This window comes from Varanus komodoensis, unplaced genomic scaffold, assembly GCF_004798865.1.
Source record: "Varanus komodoensis strain SLA01 unplaced genomic scaffold, ASM479886v1 scaffold40, whole genome shotgun sequence".
Taxonomy (NCBI): Eukaryota; Metazoa; Chordata; class Lepidosauria; order Squamata; family Varanidae; genus Varanus; species Varanus komodoensis.
The window spans coordinates 2,849,735-2,868,267 of record NW_025335942.1 but is presented as its reverse complement, the minus strand read 5'-3'; the positions used below and the strand labels follow the sequence as shown (position 1 = coordinate 2,868,267).

The 18,533-nt window shown below is 43.0% G+C and overlaps 1 protein-coding gene across 1 annotated transcript in view; it reads right to left on the bottom strand.

Annotated features, from left to right (window-relative positions):
* GABBR2 (gamma-aminobutyric acid type B receptor subunit 2) overlaps positions 1-18,533 on the bottom strand; it is a 303,445-nt gene that overhangs the window by 248,711 nt on the left and 36,201 nt on the right. The window contains exon 2 of the mRNA XM_044442826.1: positions 17,051-17,188. Within this exon, the coding sequence (XP_044298761.1) occupies positions 17,051-17,188 (138 nt within the window). The remainder of the gene's footprint in view (positions 1-17,050; positions 17,189-18,533) is intronic.

The window sequence follows — 18,533 nt, the reverse complement described above, 5'->3', positions numbered from 1 at the left end:
CCGCGATCGCACCCGCCTTCCCTGCACGATCATGCTCAGGGCAGTGGGGAGATGGCCGCGGTCGTGGTCGTGCTTGTGGGGGGGAGATGGCCGCGATCACACCCGCCTTCCCTGCACGATCATGCTCAGGGCGGTGGGGAGATGGCCGCGGTCGTGGTCGTGCTTGTGGGGGGGAGATGGCCGCGATCACACCCGCCTTCCCTGCACGATCGTGCTCAGGGCGGTGGGGAGATGGCCGCGATCGTGGGCATGCTCATGCAGGGAAGACGGGTGCAATCGCAGTCGTGCTCGCGGGGCGGGGGGGGAGATGGTCGCTATCATAGTCATGCTGGGTGGGGGGGCAAGATGGCCATGATCACACCCATCTTCCCTGCATGAGTGTGATCACGTCCCTCTTCCTCCCCAACATGATTGTGCCCATCTTCCCCCCACCCCCAGCACGATCGCGGACATTGTAGCTATGTCCCTTGAATATGGACCTGCTCTTCCCCACCTCATCCTGGGCTTCTGCTGCAGCCCAAGTGAGCAGAGCAAACATTTTTTAATTTAATTATTTTTAAAATGTTAATTAATTTAAAAATTTATTTTACTTTTAATTTATTTTAAAATTTATTTTAATTTTAATTAATTTTTAAATAAATTTTAATTATTTTTATGTACAGTATGCATAGAAATTTGTTCATATTTTTTCAAACTATAGTCCGCCCCCCACAACAGTCTGAGGGACAGTGAACTGGCCCCCTGTTTAAAAAGTTTGAGGACTCCTGGTCTAGGGTATTTGTATTCAGCACTATATTTCAAATGCATCCATTTTGGTCCTGCTAGCTTTCTTTCTGTCCACCTTTCATACCTTTAGAAGGTGATGGGGAATACAGTAGTTTGAATGATCTTGGCCTTGGTCTCCAGGGAAACCTCCTTGCACTTAATGATCGCTTCTAGTTCCTTAACTGTTGCCCTTCTGAGTCTCATTCTCTGAATTTCTTGGCTGCAGTCTCCCTTTGAATTGATGACTGTGCAAAAGTATGTGAAAATCTTGCACAATTTCCACTTCAGTATTAACAGCAAAGGTCAGTAATTCTTGTGTGAACATGATTTTTGTTTTCCTAATATTCTGTTGTGGACCTGCTTTTGTACTTACACAACATAGTTATTTAAAATTTAGAAATCATAAAGAAAAAAATTCTAGACAGAATGTTTTTTTTTTTCATGGCCCTAATGGATCACTTAGAAATGCTTACACTGAAGGGCTGAGGAGGGCACCTTTCCATGTAGTAATTATAACAGAAAGAACAGGTATGTACATTTTGGTGCCACCTCATTAGAAGAGTTCATGTGAAGTTGCCCTGGACAGCTCAGGTGCGAGACGGGCCGCTGGCAAGTGCTTGTGAATAATAGTGAACTCCTTCGGCAAGAATTGTGTATGTGGTTAACAGAACTGAAGATGTGAGCAGACTTCCTGCTTCTTTTCTATGGATTGAGAGTAATGCGCCTGTACTTTTCCCTGCTTTATGTTTCTGCTTCCATAGATTTTGATTAATTTTATGATTCTGCTTTCACAGATTTTGATTAATTTAATTGGCTTAAAATGTAACATATTTTGATACTGAGGTGTTTTTCGGCAGCTGACATTTTAGTAATATGGATTAGTGAGTGAAGCTTGTTAGCTAAATTATTCTTATTTATGAAAGGAACTGTATGTTTTCTTAGTATTAGGGACATTTAACTGCTGGAATATTATTTTCCTGAGCTAGCTAGCATGATACATTTATAAATGTATAATTTTATATATATGATACATTTATAAATGCGTAATTTTTGCTGTATTAGAAACACAGAAACAGAGCGAGTCAGAAGGGGCTTCCCAGGCCATCTAGTCTGACCCCCAGCTCCAGCTGGCTCCCCTCATGACATGCCCACCATGTGCACGTCCAGCCTATCTTTGAACATCCGCACTGATGGGGCCTCAACCACCTCCCGTGGAAGCCCACTCCATACCCTCGGAGTCCTAACCGTCAGAAAGTGCTTCCTGGCATCCAAACTGAACCTTGATTCCTTGAGCTTTGCTCCATTGGAACTTGTCCTGCCCTCCTCTGCATGAGAGAACAGGTCTCTACCCACCTGTGTGACACCCCCTCACATACCTGCATGTCACCAACAGATCCCCTCTGAGTCTCCTCTTCTCCAGGCTGAAGAGACCCAGTTCCCTCAGTCTTGCCTCATACAGCATCCCCTGCAAACCGGCCACCAACCTTGTGGCCCTATGCTGCACTGACTCTAACCTGACTATATCCTTTCTGTAATGAGGGGCCCAAAACTGAGCACAATACTCCAGTTGCAGGAGCACCAGAATTGTATAGAGTGGTAGTAATACCTTTCTCGCTCTAGAAGCCACACTTCTGGCTATGCAACCAAGGCTGGTGTTCGCCCTCTTGACCACCGCATCACATGGCTGGCTCATGTTCAGCCTGCAGTCGACCAGCATCCCGAGGTCCACTTGTCCCCCAACCTGTACTTATGACACCTATTCCTGTGCCCCAAGTGCAAGACCTTGCACTTATCCACATTGAACGCCATCCTGTTTTCTCCTGCCCACTTCCATAGTCTGTCCAGATCCTTTTGGAACTGGAGTACCTGCTCCTCAGTTGTGGCCACTGCTCTAGTTTTAGTATCGTCTGCGAATTTGATCAGCAGACTGTTCACCCCTTCTTCCATGTCATTTATGAAAAGGTTAAACAGGATCCGCCCCAGGACAGAGCCCTGGGGGACCCCACTTGTCACTGGCCGCCATCCTGATGATTTCCCACTAATGGTTACCCTCTGCTTTCTGTCAGTCAACCATGCCCTAATCCACCAGACAGTGCTTTGGTGTATCCCAAAACTCCTCAGTTTCTCAACCAGGATATCATGGGGCACTTTGTCAAAAGCCTTGCTGAAATCCAGGTATACCACATCCACTGCATCCCCTCCATCCAGCCATCTCGAAACCTCGTCATAGAATTCCACAAGGTTTGTCCGGCAGGACCTGTTTTTCGGAAGCCGTGTTGTGTGGCCACCAGCCTCCCTTCCTATCTAGCATCACTAGATCTCTCTGTGAGCCTTTCCATTGTTTTTCCTACAATGGACGTAAGACTAACTGGTCTGTAATTCCCCATGTCCCTTCTACTACCCTTTTTTGAAAATTGGGACCACTGATGTCACCCTCCAGTCCTCTGGAACTTCACCGTTCTCCAGGAGGCCTCAAAAATGGAGGCCAGCGGGCATGAAAGAACCCCTGCCAACTCTCTCAGTCCTCTCAGGTGTAACCTGTCAGGACCTGGCGCCTTTGTAATGTCCAATGCCCTGAGGAGCCCCTTGATTTAAGGGGGGTGACTCTAATCTGTGAGCCGCCCCGAGGCTTCAGCGAATGGGGCGGCATAGAAGTTTACTAAATAAATAAATGAATAAATAATCTGTGCCCCTAAATCCCCAGTCTCATCTAATCTCCCCTGCGGATCTCCCCCGTCCTGCTTTGGGGGAGAACACAGAGGCAAAATAGTCGTTCAGCATCAGTGCCTGTTCCCTCATACCAGTCACTGGATCTCCTTCCTCCTTATTTAGTAGTCCCACCACTTGTCTCCCCTTCCTCTTCCTATTTATATGCCGTTTCATTTTACTCACTCCACAAACAGCTTTGGCCATAATGTTATTAATGTTTTATTAAGCTAAACTAATAATAAATAATAATAATAATAATAATAATAATGAGGAGGAGGAGGAGGAGGTCTCTCTCCCTGGGCACCATTAGGGTTTGACATGTATAGGGTCTAGTTCTCCAGGAAGGCCCCACAGACTATGTCTGTTTTGGGGAGCGCATTTTGCTGTGTTCAGATTCTAAGGATTTCAGCCATGGAAATGCCACCAAGCCACAACCATGTTGCAGCGAGCGGGACTGCTGAACCCCAAACTACTCTTAAGGCTCAATCACCATCTGCTGCTTGGTGGAGCAGGAGACGAGCAGTTGGCCCAGAACCACTCGGGCGCTCTCCGTGCTGCTGCCCTGCCCTTCCGGAACACTGGTCCTGATTGGTCTGAATCCGACTGAATCTGACTGGCGCCAAGTCCTCCGTGCCAACCAGATCCCATGGTGCACACTCTGGACCACATAATGTGATGCATATAATGCAGGCACCTCACAACGGCATGCTCAGTCGCTGACGGGAGGTCCAAGGGGCGTTCAACAGGCCACATCCTGCGCCAACACAATTTTCATCGGCAGATGGAGGCTACTTCTTTGACCACAGAAAGAAAAAGCAAATGGGGGAAAGGAGGAGAGAAAGACACGCTTTGCGTACCATCTCCTACAGAGGTTACAAAACACCTCACAGTATAAGAAGTGTATGGAACACAACAATGGATGGGAGACATTGGAGGGCCTTCATTCAAACGGTCACCGTAAGTCAGAGACAATTCGATGGTGCATAACAGCAGCAACAATGCAACAAGCTCCAAATCTGTGATTATTTTTTTTTTTACTTCTAGATGAACCACTGGAAAAATAGATTGGTCAGCCAGAGTACAAGTTGGCCATCCATGTTCTAATCCAAAAGTCATATATGGGAATACAGCATCGATATGCGGCTTCCAGAATGAGGAAAAAAAGCACCTTTGAACATCAGCGAGGGCCTCTCCAGCTAATACTGTCCCAGCTGTTTTAACCATGAATGCAACACACATACCACAAGCTGCTGGCCCATGATATAAACTATACAGAGTTGCATATATGCAGTCTTTCAAACATTACCTGTTAATGTGTATACAAAACCGGTCTTCCTCAGCTGGTGCCCATTAGGTTGAAAGTGACAACTAATGGGCAGTATAGAAATGCAATAAATAAAATAAAACACAAGGAAGGAAGCGTGCCTGCTCAGTGGTGCCCCCGATTATTATCTTTCCAGCACTAAGTTAGGACCGCCCTCCATGTTGAGGCATTTAATGGCTCATAATAGCATTTGTAGGACTTATGCCTACAATTTTCTAGTTTACTGAATGTACTGAATTTAACTCAAATGGTTTTTAGATTGTTTCTGAATTCTGCATTGAATTTTATGCTGTTTTTATTGTATCTGTACAGTGTTTTATTGGTGTTTTTTTTTAACAAATTGCTGTGAACCACCTAGAAAGCTTTTGCTATCGCATCGTACAGAAAATAAATCATCATTAACACCATTCTCCAACTCCTATAATTACCAGCCACCCTGGACGAGGCTGTCTGGGAATTATGGAAGCCGAGTTCCAAAGAACATGCCCTAAATTGTTTTACGTGCAAATTAATGAATGCACACTCATTGGGGGGATGGAGATCGGCGGTGACTCTCTCTGTATATTTGGCAGTAACTCTGCCTCTGCTGCCAAAAAGTAAAAAGCCTGGAGTCCGTGAGATGGGAAGACGCCGACCGGTTCAAACAATCTGACTGCTCCACACCCACCAGGCGGCTGAGTCAAGCTGCTGTCCTTACAAACATCTGCCCACTCTTCGAGTACCAAATGGCCTTCTTCACAGGGCTGCTGGTATACAAAGCACTGCAGACTCGTGAAATATGCTATCGGAACCCAAAATATTTATGGAATGATTGCATCTATCCCACTGCTAGTGTTGGTACAGGCTAGAGAAACTTGAGGACGGGGACGGGATCGTTACTCATTGCAACTTCTGTTGAATAGAAAGCTGAGTCCAGAGATGCAAATACAGTTTCTTTTTGCTGACATGGAATGAGGAAAGGGAAAAAGGAAACCTGAATGAGCGGTAGTACTTGGAATGCCGGAATGAGAGTTCCGTCTTCTAGACCCTCCCTGGTCATGAAGTTCACCGGGTGACTCTTAGCCAATCATTGACTTGCGGCCTAACCGACCTCGCAAAGTTGTTGTGAAATTTAAAATGGGGAGGAGTTGCAAAAGCAATCTTAGGTTCCTTGTAAGTGGAACGTATGGTAGGATACATACGCAACTGGCCTAGAGAGCTTTGGCCGTGGGGTGGTATGGAAATAAAATAAATAATAATGATACGGATAGTAAACACGTTAACAAATAATCAAAGGAATCTGTGCCCCTAATGACAATCAGATCTCAGCCTTGGTGATTATGAGAGATACTATTCCACAAAAAATAAATCTGGGAGTAGAAGAAGAGGCAGAGAATGTTAAGATATATGAAAAACAGAATGTTCAGTATTCATTTCTATGCAACTCATTTCAATTGTCAGGAAAGGTTATTTTCTTTTCTTTAAATATTCATGGTATAATTCATCTTCAGAGCGTTAAGTGATTTATTTAAAAATATATTTATTGGAATGCATAAAATATATGGGTCATGCCTATGCAAATGCACTTACAATATTTACTAATAATAAGCTTAAATTATATCTCTACCAACAATTTGACCCAGTAAATCTCCCTGTAAGAATACATTATGTATAAATCTAATATATTCACAAAGCCAGCATCTAACAGCATAATCAGCTCCCAGATAAGAGTGATTTCAGCCTTACTTATTTGTACCCAATTAATTTATAATTAATTACTGATTACTATTGCATTTTCAACTATTATCAATATAGATATATTACCAATTATAGATATATACACATTATATTTACCATCTCAAAATGATCTCATATTTTCGTAATTCTATTTTAGTAAGTTTCTTTTTTTTTCTTTTTGCTCTTCCATATTTTGCTAACATAATTCTTGGATTTGCAATAGGCATAAAACTGGCTCTTATTTATTGCAGGGAATTTATGGTCATCCTTTAATTCAATAAACAAACATTAGTTCAGGCTCAAGCTTTAGAGAGAAAGAAATCTCATTTATCATCATCATCATCATCATCATCACTATCTTCTATTATATGTGAAATAAAAAAATCATTTTATCTCTTGACAAACCAAGGATTTGCCCTCTTTCACTTTATATAGTTTGTGTCTCTTTCATACTGTCAAATGCCATTGTGTGGCCATGTTTTGTCAATTCCCTCTGTAATTAGTTGCAACAGAAAAGCCTCAAATATCTATAAATAAAAGTTGCCATCAAGGATTTTCATCTGTGTATCTGCGGCCCATTCAAATTCATTTTTATTGCACTGGTATTTTAAGCATAATCATATATAGTTCAGATAATCACTTAATTCACCTTTCCAATTCATTTCTCTATTTTCCATTGATGAATGTTACATATTTGTTTCTGTTTCATCAAAAAGGTTTAATTTTAATATTTTGTAAAACCGATCTTATTTCCATATTGTCAACAATGTCATACATTTAAATTACTATATTTTAAGTATAGTTTGATGTGTAGTTAATATTTTTCTTCCAAACAATAAAACGTCCTAAATGACCATTCCAACAGAAGTTATAATCCTTTATCAATTATTTTAATGGAGACATTTTGGGCATTAATTTCTGCTCAACTTATCCAATTTTGCATTATCCTTTCCATTCTCACTTCTACAATTCAACTTACTTTTACTATCCCAAATTTTAATACTATTTTTGTAGTGGTTAGTTTTCCAGGGCAATTATTTTACTTTGCTGTACTTTAATCTACTGCATTAACCAAATAATTACATCACATGTTATCCTGCCATTTCTCCTCTTGTTTGGAGCCCAATACAGCTAACAGGACTCCAGTTTTGTCCTCACAACACCAGTCCTGGAAGATAGATTAGTCTGAGAGTGACTGGCCCAAAATCTAGCAGTGAGCTTCACAGGCAAGCGATAATTACTGCTTAAAATTCAGAATACCGAAACTGCCTTTCCTTCAAAATCCCATGTTTGTCTACTTAGAAGTCCTATGAAGTTCATTGGGTTTTACTCCCAGATAACCTTTAGACTGCAATCCTTTAAATGCTTTTCAAATTATCTACCCTTGCTCTCCCTTCTCTCCAAATAAAATTATTCATTATTTTCTGTCATTCTTACAGAGTTTATTAGTCATTTACATTTTGGAATATTCTGGAAAGGTATTTTATTTTTGGAAATATACTCATTTTTACCACATTCATTTTGCCTAATGCAATTTAAAACATGCACAATTATCAAACATTCCTGAACCTTTTCAGAAGAGGTATATAATTATCTTAAAATAAACTTCTACTTTAACTATCTATCTGTATTTATGCATAACAGACCATTTCGCCTTGACCACACTGTTCTTTGTAACAAATTATCACTAGCAATGTCTTCTTCAGTTTTTCAAAGGCAGGACCTGGGATTTATTTTTAAATGCTCTTCCATCCCTCAATCTGTCCATATTCTTGAATTAGTTTAATTAATTCCTGGCCAGAGGAATATTAAGAGGGAACATTTCCATTGCAAAGAAACTACCACTTCCTATGTCTTGCCAGCTCATACTAGTCGGCCTGAAGGTGCAGGCTAGGTTTTCCATTTCCCCCAGCCCAATTAAAAAGGTATTTAATGGGTATTGTTTTGCCAAAGAGCAAAGCATTCTTTTCTGGGATTCAGAATACAATAAATGCTCTAATGGGTGAAGGAATTACGTTATTAAACAGGAACGAAGTAACTGAGCAAATGGTACTAATTTCAGCAATCTATTTCAGGATTTTAATCGTAAACGTACACTCCTACAGTTCTGTAAACTCCCTTAACCAGCAGATTTCTTTATCTGCCCCTCTCTTTCCTTCCTTCTCGAAACTGTCTCCCAGAGATCTGTATACAGAGATCTGTATGTGACCTGAACCTTGTCCTGAATGGGGTTGCACTCCCTCCTAGGGACAAGGTCCGCAGCTTGGGAGTGCTCCTCGACCCAGAGCTTTCACTTGAAGCTCAGGTGACAACAGCGGCGAGGAACGCTTTCCTCCAGCTTCGGCTGATTCATCAGCTGCGCCCCTACCTGGAGTACGACTGCCTTGCAACAGTGACTCATGCGCTGGTGACTTCCCGTCTTGACTTCTGTAACGCGCTCTACGTGGGGCTACCCTTGAAGACGGTCCGGATACTTCAATTGGTTCAGAATAGAGCTGCCAGGCTGCTGACGGGGACTGGACGTTATGTTCACATGACTCCAGTTCTCCGTCAGCTTCACTGGCTCCCCATTGAAGTCCGGGCCCAATTCAAGGTGTTGGTAATGACCTATAAAGCCCTAAACGGCTTGGGTCCTGGTTACCTGAAGGAGCGCTTACATCCATATTTGCCCAGTCGCCCCCTGAGATCGGCGGGAGAGGCCCTTCTCCGGGAGCCCTCCGTGAGAGAAATTAGGAGGGTGGCTACTCGGAGAAGGGCTTTCTCAGCGGTGGCGCCTAAGTTATGGAATGCGCTCCCCAGAGAGGTCCGCCTGGCGCCGTCGTTATTTGTTTTTCGGTGCCAGGCTAAGACCTTTTTATTTAAGCAACATTTTAAATGCTAAATATAATTGAATTTTATCTGGCCAGGGCGACTTATTTTATAATGTGTGTTTTAATTAAGATTATTTTATATGGAGATTTTAACTTATTGTTTTATCGATGTTGTAAGCCGCCCCGAGGCTTCGGCGAATGGGGCGGCATAAAAATGTTTTAATAAATAAATAAATACCCTCAGAGGGCTACTGCTCCACCAGCCTCAGTTGCCAGCCCAGCAGCATAGATAACTCTCTTGCCCACCACCCTGGTTGAGAACAGCTGGACTCCAAGTACTGCAAGAAGCCCATGGTGGCATTTTATCCCTGCTGGTCTGTTGTGTCGTCTGAACCTAGTCACAGAACATTTGTCCATGGGTCAGCATGATGCACGTGTTCTCTGGAAACCAAGCAAGAGTTTCCATGCTTTGCCACAGTTTCTCGTGACATCCAAAACCAGGAGATCTAGTTTGCGTGGCAAAAAAGAGGAAGCGTTCCATAGAAGGCATTTCACTGGGCATCTAATCTCCCCTACCCACGTCCTCCTAGCTACACATATGCCAACACGTACTTTCTTCCTCTTGGCTGAGTACTGTTCATATCACCCTACTTACCTTCTACGAAAGAGAGAAAGCAGGTAAAGGGGAGCAATCATAGCAATTTAATGGGTTTTTTTAAAACCCAATTTAGGAGGAGGAATGGCTAGGAAGCATTAAAGAAAGGAAAGGAAGGAGGGTGAACCTTCCTCCAAACCTCCGTGGACCGATCAGGGAAATGCCCGCTGAAGTTGATAGGAAACAAGATTATTAAAGAAGTGGATTTTGCTCATTGAGTTGCTGGAATGCTTGGGAAGCCTGGGAGGATGACGGGGGAGTGCGGAAACTGTATTCACATGGAAGCTATGGGATTGTCAGGTCAAAAAATGCAAGCTATGGAAACCATGCGTGTTTGGTTTGTGGTGACATTCAAACCAAGCCAACAAGTCGCCTTAACCTTGAGGTCTTCTCAGAAGCCATCCGCAAACAGTTCAGGGCCAACAGAATTGCCCCAAGGAGCTAATACAACAGTATATTTGACTAGCTCCATAAATAGGCCCCAACAAAACTCAAGACAAGGGCTAGCACCTCTAACTCCTTGAGATATAGGATGGTCCTCCACATTTAAAATACCTCTTCCAGGGCTGTTACAAGCTCTGGCATCACCAGTGGTGTGTCGGGGAAACCAGAAGGGCTTTGGATCCAGCAGGTGCACAGTTTCATCCAGCACACCCGACCTTCTCCCAGAAGGCCCCATATTAGGTCCATCATCTACAGAGCACCATGGATGGTGCAGCAGGTACCACTGAAGCTTCCAGAAGGCCTGCGCCGACACACCTCCCTCCCTACACGGTTTGCCGCATTCCAGGGCCCCTCTGCTGCCCACCCCCAGGACTTGAGGATTATCCCCTAATTGATCCGTTAATCTCCACCACACACAGCACTACATCATCTGGATACAGTCCCACTAGGCGCTCTTTTGGTTTAATTTTAAATCTCTTAATCTGCTGCTCAATTGCTGTTTTATTTTTTAAACATACGCACCAGCAATGCTCATTTGTTAATACTGTTATTAATTTTGTTTTGCTTTTTAATCAAATGAATCAAGATTAAGTGATATCACTTGGTGCAGAATATCAGACAGGTCAACTCAAAACATAAGTAGGTTGTTTAAAAATTTGGTTGAGGCATGTTTTCATAGATTCTGTTCTCCCTATGTCCCCCCTTGGGGTTTGCTGGCGAATATGAAAAAATGAAGGTGTGAAAAACTACACTTTTAATCATACTTACTGAAGTGCTGGTATTGAAATAAAACACAAGCGAACAAGATGGGCATTATATAAATTATGTCATCAAGAAATGCTTTAAAAATCTAGATACAACAAGAGTCTTGCTTTTATTACCCTGAAAAGCTGTATATATGCAGGTAACTACATTAGAATGATGGAAATTACAGCATTCCTAAATGACTATTAGAGTTGAATTACTTCTGTGTTTTAAGGCCTAGGGCCACAATTATAAAATTCCATTATTCGGTGGCGAAGAAATGAAATTAGGATCACACTTCTAGAATAACGTAACAGACTGGAGTACACTATTTTTTCCTGTAACCTTTCTTTTACTTCTTTTTTCCTGTCTGCCAATGTGGTACTTGAGGCCTGATGGTATAACAGCCTCCAGGTCAGATTTGCTCATTGGACTAAACATCAAGGAAACTTTCGTATTAGATGACAGAAATGAAACCGGAGTTCATGACGGCCACTAATTTGAACAGCTTTAAAAGAGGATTAGGCAAATTCAGGCAGGAAAATGGGGTTGCTCTCAAAAGACAACTTTTGAAATTCCACAGTCGCATGTTGGCCACTGCATGAGCCAAAGGCTTTGGACTGGAGGACTCCTTGGTCTCTTCTTGGTCCCTTCAGTGTAGCTCTTCTGTTCTTTGCTGTATTCCATCTCCAGTTTGTCAGAAGTGGAATCTGTTCCCATGTTAACAGCATGGCCCCTCAGTTACTTGCTTATCATGTCATAAATAACACCTGAACCTCACACCAAACATCAATATTTATCCTCAAAAGGCTAAAGAAGTCTACACCACACCGAGAGCCAGCGTGGTGCAGTGGTTAAGAGCACGGGGCCGGGACTCAGATGATCCGGGTTCGAGTCCCCGTTCAGCCATGGAGCCAGCTTGGGTGGTTCGGGACCAGGCGCAGACTCTCAGCCCAACCTACCTCACAGGGTTGTTGTGGTATGCATAACACTGAGAGGAGAATTATGTAGGCTGCCTTGAGTTCTTTGTAAGAAAAAGGGAGGGGGTATAAATTAAAAAGTAGTAAGAAGCTCTGCTAATATCTTGACCCCATAATGCCAACTGGGAAAGCCAAAAGACAAACACAGACTTCACAAGCTGCTTGTACATGGAAATCCTTACCAGCTCCTTTCTGGCGTAGCCTCGAGAAAATAATTAGAAGGTATAGCTCATTATTTTTCCAGATAATCTCACTATGGGCTCAAAGTAGGAAGCATCGGCAGGGATACTGATATCATGCACAAAGAACAGACTTTTATTCTTAACAGAATAACTTAGTCCTTCTGACATACGCAGCCATGTGTCAAAACAGAACTGTTTTTCCTGTAGTTGTTCATTAGACTTTGGAAACAGCATCATTCTCAGCAGGCAGACACAGTAGCGGACACCAAGGAACAACTGTTTTAACAGACTGCTAAACCTCTAAAAAATTTACGGGGTGAGCATGATGGCAGAAGGAGAAATATCGGTGTTACCTTGTCAAACTTCAGCCACCTCTGCACAGCGTCTCCGTTTACTCCAGAGATGATGATGCAGCCCTAAAGCAACCTATTTAACAGGGGCATGGACCTTGCCGGCGGTTCTAGCAGCTCTCAGGCCTGCCAGCCTGCCTCTCTCCCTCAAAGCACCATGGCTAAGAAGTCTTTTCTTGAAAAGGAGGGTAAGCAACCAAGCGCGCGCGCGCACACACACACACACACACACACTTTCCTTCCAGTGACTTCCAGCGGTGCTTTACAGGCAGCTGGTGGGCACCAAGAGGGCGACACTGCAGCAGCAAGCAATTATCCGGATTGCTCCAAGTTCAGCTTGGAGAGCTCCGGATCCACTTTTATATCCCTTTTGGCCCCATTTTATTAAACCTCTAGGAGCGTGCTCTGCTTTCAGGCCTAGATATAGCTATAAAACATTCTACAAAAATAAAATTATAATTTGCAACGCTGCAAATTAGAGAACCAGCTGCCATTTCGGATATCTATGGAGGCTTTACCCAGGACTCAGAAAAACGTACTGCTTAAGGATCCTTGAGCCCTTGTTTCTCAGAGAGTAGCCCACCAAACTGCTTTTCAAACAGGAGGACAATTTCAGAGGCGAGTTATTATGCCAAAACATGTACAGAGCATCCCAAGTGGTTCTAATCCTTCCACTTCTGCTCTACCTGCAACCAGAGTTGGTTATGGGGTCTCTAGAAGGCTGTTGAGCTGAACAGAAAGGGGCCAAATGAGTCACAGTTAAATAGACCGGCTCTCCTAGCACACTTTTGTTGCTCAGTGTGATACGGGGACAGAAGCATGGTCTCACCCACTGACTGTTTTAAGGGTAATTTAGAAAATTCCACAGACAATGTTTTGCTGGCATGGGGCTCGCTCACTGCCTCTACTGAATCTGCAGGGAAACATCAGCCAAGAAACACAAAAGGAGGCTTGGAGGTCCGTGAGACGCTCAGCTCTGCTCCTCAGGGCCAAACTGTCCAAGGATGTTGAAAAAAGCAGATGGGGAGGCCCTGACCTGAACTGTTGGATGGGGGGGGGGGGGGGCTCACACCAATTTCCCATAAAGTCCCCACCCCACTTCATGGCTGATGTTCACCTACAAGCATTGCATACCCTGCCCTTTTTCCTTCCTGGAAACACAATTCTCCTCCTCTTGATCTTATCCCCACAACAACCCTGTGAGGTAGGCTGGGCTGAGAGTCTGTGACTGGCCCAAAGTCACCCACCCAGGGGGAATATTATCTTATGGCAGAGGTGTGGAACCCGGATCAAGACCTTACTTCCTCTTTTGTTAAAAGCTTAGATGTGCAGTTTTCAAACCCCTTTCGAAAGAGAGGGCTATTTCATACAGAGGGTTTGTTATGTATGACATGGCAGCCTTGCTATCGAATGGAAAAGTCAGAAACATCACTCCCGCAGCTCACGATCCACAAACCTCACTTACAACGTTCACAGCTTCAACATTAGTCTGGGAACATAACAGAAAATTAAAACCACAGCCAGCAAACCTTAACTTTCCATTCACAGGTGACATTTCTCCTGTAAATGCAGGCACCCAGACTGTGCCAATCTGCAACAAAACGGCTCCTCCTTAAAAATTAGCTAACTCAGTGATTCACAGCCATCTTCCAGATGCTCCCTGCACCATCCATCCAATTTATTTATATAGGCTCAACTAAATAGATAATAAGAATAAATAAACTCCTCCTATCAGTCTAATCTGTTTCCTTCGCATCCAGACTAGGGCACTCATTGCATGTTTCGATTCCTGTTCAGACATCAGAAAAATAATTACACATTCCTGTGATGGCTATAGAACAAAGTGAGGTTACCAGAACTATTAAGAGTTGTCATTCCTTTGTTAGACACCCAACAACATAGAAGCAGGGGCTATTTTAAAATAGATACACTTGGAGAACACCAAACAAGGGGACAACCAGATAATTTAATAGGCTTTAAGTTACTGTGCCGATTGAAGATCTTTCAAGTAAAATACTGTTTTGCAAAACTTGAACATGCTTCCCAAGCACATAAGGACTTCTTTTATTTATTTGTTACATGCATACCTTGCCTCTCCTTCCAGGAACTCATGGCAGAATACATGATCACCTTCCTCTCCATTTTATCCTCCCAGTTGCAAGGTAGGCCAGGCTGAGAGTCTGTAACTGACCCAAAGTCAGTTTCAAGGCAGACTGGGGACAAAAACCCAGTCCTACTGGAACATTCCAATTTCTGCACCACACTGGTGTAGCATTATTTTGTCCCAGTAGCTTTGGGCGCTCCAACCTTGCCCTTGCCGACCGCTGCACAGAAAATCCAAGAATTCTGCTGCCTCCTTTAAGCACTTCTCACGCTAAGCAGTATTTTTTTCTAGTAGCGAAGCAAGGTGTTGTATCTACACAGCATCCATCGCGCTGCACGTTGAAATTAGCCCATATGTTGTGGCACTAGTTTATGACTTGAAAAGATTAATGAAATTGCAGCCTGGCAGATAGGCAAATTTTGTCCTTCCTCTATAATTGGGCTAGTATACAATTAAGACTGCATTGCTATGGTAATAGCTCCATCACAGGGCTCGGAGAGTTTAAACCATATTCATCGGTGCCACATCAATCTTTAACGCTTAAGCGACTTCCACCTCCAGTGTCATTTACTGCCATACATAATGTGGCCTGACAGAAGAAAATCCGGCACAGGAAAAGAAAATTGCTAGCTGAAGCCTGAACACAGCGGCAGCGATAGCTGAGCCCTCCATCTTCGATACACCTGATTTCCCCGTGCCCACCATGGAGATCACGGACTTACACCACCACCTGATGTGTCTTCACATGGAAGTAAGCTCTGTATGTGTTCAATGAGGCTGAGCGACTTTAGGAACCCTAAGGCTTTCCTGGAAATGACACAGTCGGGCTTACACAGGACCGAACTGTATTTCTTTAGCCACACATGACTGTGAGCACCCCAAAGGTGCTGTGGCAGAACTGGGCAGCATGCAAATGTTGCATATAAATAAATAATGGTATTAGCCTACAAGGGAGGGACGTGGCAAGAAGCATTCAAGGACTTAAGCAGTTAGCTCTTCTGGCAGCTTTTATGACTACTGTAGTGAGACTTCTAGCACCCCTCTCTAAATACTATTTGCCAAAATATTTGTTTGGGGCTTACCTGCAGAGTAGGAACGTTGTTAAAAACAAACCAGAATTACATTATGGCTAATTGTAAGGACTGGCAGTTTGCAGTTTTCTGCTCTTTGCCATGTGAGTTAACAAGAGTGAAATCCAAAGAGAGTTTTAGTAGACCAAGTATGCATGTTTTGATTTTGGCTATTTTTAACAAAAGAATATAGGAATACACAGCATGGCAGTATCTGCTGGTTTTGTGTAAATTTTCAGGCTGTGTAGGAACAGGCTAATTCTTAGAGCAAAATGTGACATTATTTGTATTGTATAGTTAGCAACCATGTATGTGAAGGGAAAGGAACACGAGCTTGTTCTTTGTAAGTCATCCAGAGACTTTTATAGTAATGGGACAGCATAGAAAAACATTAAATTAAATTAAATTTAACCACTAGGAGCCTTTTTCCTAAAGCTAATTACTGCCCAGTGCCACCCCATGTGTGATTATCATCGAGATCACAGCTGAGGAGGTAAAGGTTAAATCCCACCCCCAATTGCTATTAATTAAAAAACTTGCTAATCATTAAATAAACATCTTGCTGAAGTGGATGGATTAGGGCTTGCATACAATTCCACATGCACTTGGCTACATACCAAAGAAGTGCGTATCGGAAATGTTGGGTGCAACCCATTTCTGCAAATACAGAAATAAGAATCCCGCACTTCCCTGCATGTTCCAGCTTGCCCTTCAGTGTTCTGAAATGGGACTCTGATTTAAAATGCTGGCACAACCTACTTGCCCTAAAAAAGACTGCAAATGCAAAGGAAAATCCATTGTCATGTTTTCAATGGGCTTCTCTCCCAGGATCAGCATAAAGTAGCTGTATGCATTAGTTGAATCTGAGCAGTTCTTTGTTCATCTCTCCTGGTCTTTGGAATCCATGATCTCTAGGGATTCGGAATTGGATTTGTGTTTACCTGTGCAGGTCATTTCAGTATATGACTCACTGAGTAAAGTAAACAGGTGTTTCTACCTCAAATCACCATGTTGAATCCGGACCCACACTGAGTCTGTTGACAGACTTTTAACTTCTAGTAAAATTACATCATGCGTGCTTAAGGTCCACCTACTCCTGCAATGGAACTATTAATAATAGAAACAATCAGTTTTCCAAAAAATGTCCTAACATTTAAGTTTCAGAAACTTACACATATACAGGTTGTTGTTGCTTACCTGGACCAAATTCCATCCTATTAGGGATTCGGCAATGATGGATGTTACAGTTGTACATACTCCACCAAAAACCATTAGGTGCGTAGGTCCATATTTTATTGCATCATAGAAGGCTTTAAGTCCCTTTGCATTGTCACACTGGGGAAATATGGAAACATAACATTTTATTACTAAATGCAGTTTAGTACTGGTCTCTCTCTCTTTAACACATACTCTGTATTTCCACAATTAACACTGAACATGCAGCAAAATATTCAATAAGCAACATATTTTAAGTTGATGATTTTTAATTGTACGATACAGATGGCTAGAGTCTACCCTTCCATGTCTAAAAACTGAAATCCTTTAAAATCATGTGTAGCATATCAAACAAGCGCAGAAAATGCTAACCCTTAAAAAATCAAGTTCTATTTGACCTATCTAATTGTGTAGCCAAGAATCCATCAAAATATTTGTACTTTTGATCACGTATTCCCTTAATTATTATTTCATTTTAGCAACTCATTTATTAAAACTAGGTCTCACTAATGTTGTTACAGAGCCTTTAGAATACTGTCATAAAAGATTTGCTTCTGTGTCTCTATTTATACAAATATTTAAATGCTACTTTTCAACCTCATATGGGTGCCAAAGCCGCATACAAGCACAATAAAATGGCAACGAGAAAGCCAATTTAGAACAGACAATGGGAAGAGCAATCCTATAGCCCTTGGTCAGTGTTTAGGTGTCCACAGGATAATTCAGATTCCCAGGAGGTCAGAAAAAGAGTTCTGACCAGCAATGTAGAGATGTGTGGTCTGGTCCTGCTCCCCATTTCTCAGAAATGGTACTCAAAGAACTGCACTGGCTGCTTCTCCACAGTCAAAGCATCAACTGTGGAAAGGCGATAAGGGGGCCAGGTGAGCCACTCCAACCGTCTTCCTTCCTGTAGGTTCCTTGGGGCCCATCTCTCGCACATGGCAGACTGTCCAGAGGGTTCTGAAGAGCAGCAGGAGCGAAGGGGACCGAAGCCTCTGAAGTTCCTTCAGCAGTGCCCTAACCCTAACCGTCCACCCTGAGGGCAGAGCCCAAAGCTTCACCAAAAGGGAGGGACCAAGGGAAAATTTCCTGGTTGGATTCAACACTTTCCATGGGCAGATGCTTTTCTTGTCAACTATGGTAGAAGGTTATTTGGCGCTCAAATGGTTCTGTTATCTGTGGAGTTTAAATAAAAGAACTGCCTTTTTAAGGAATTTTGGAGCCAGAGGGAAAGTGGGAATGAATGGGTCTTCTCCATCCAAGTGCTGCAGTTTGAGGGCAAAAATCAGCCATGTATAGTTGAATGGCAGAATAGGAGTGGTGGGAAGGTAAGGATTCCCCCCACACTCCCCTGGACACTTCTGGGTTTCGCCGCTTAGAAGCACTGGCAGCACATTCGGTAGGATTACACCCTAACTTAAATGCAGCAGCAGCATCAACAAAGCTCTTGCAATCAGACAGCATT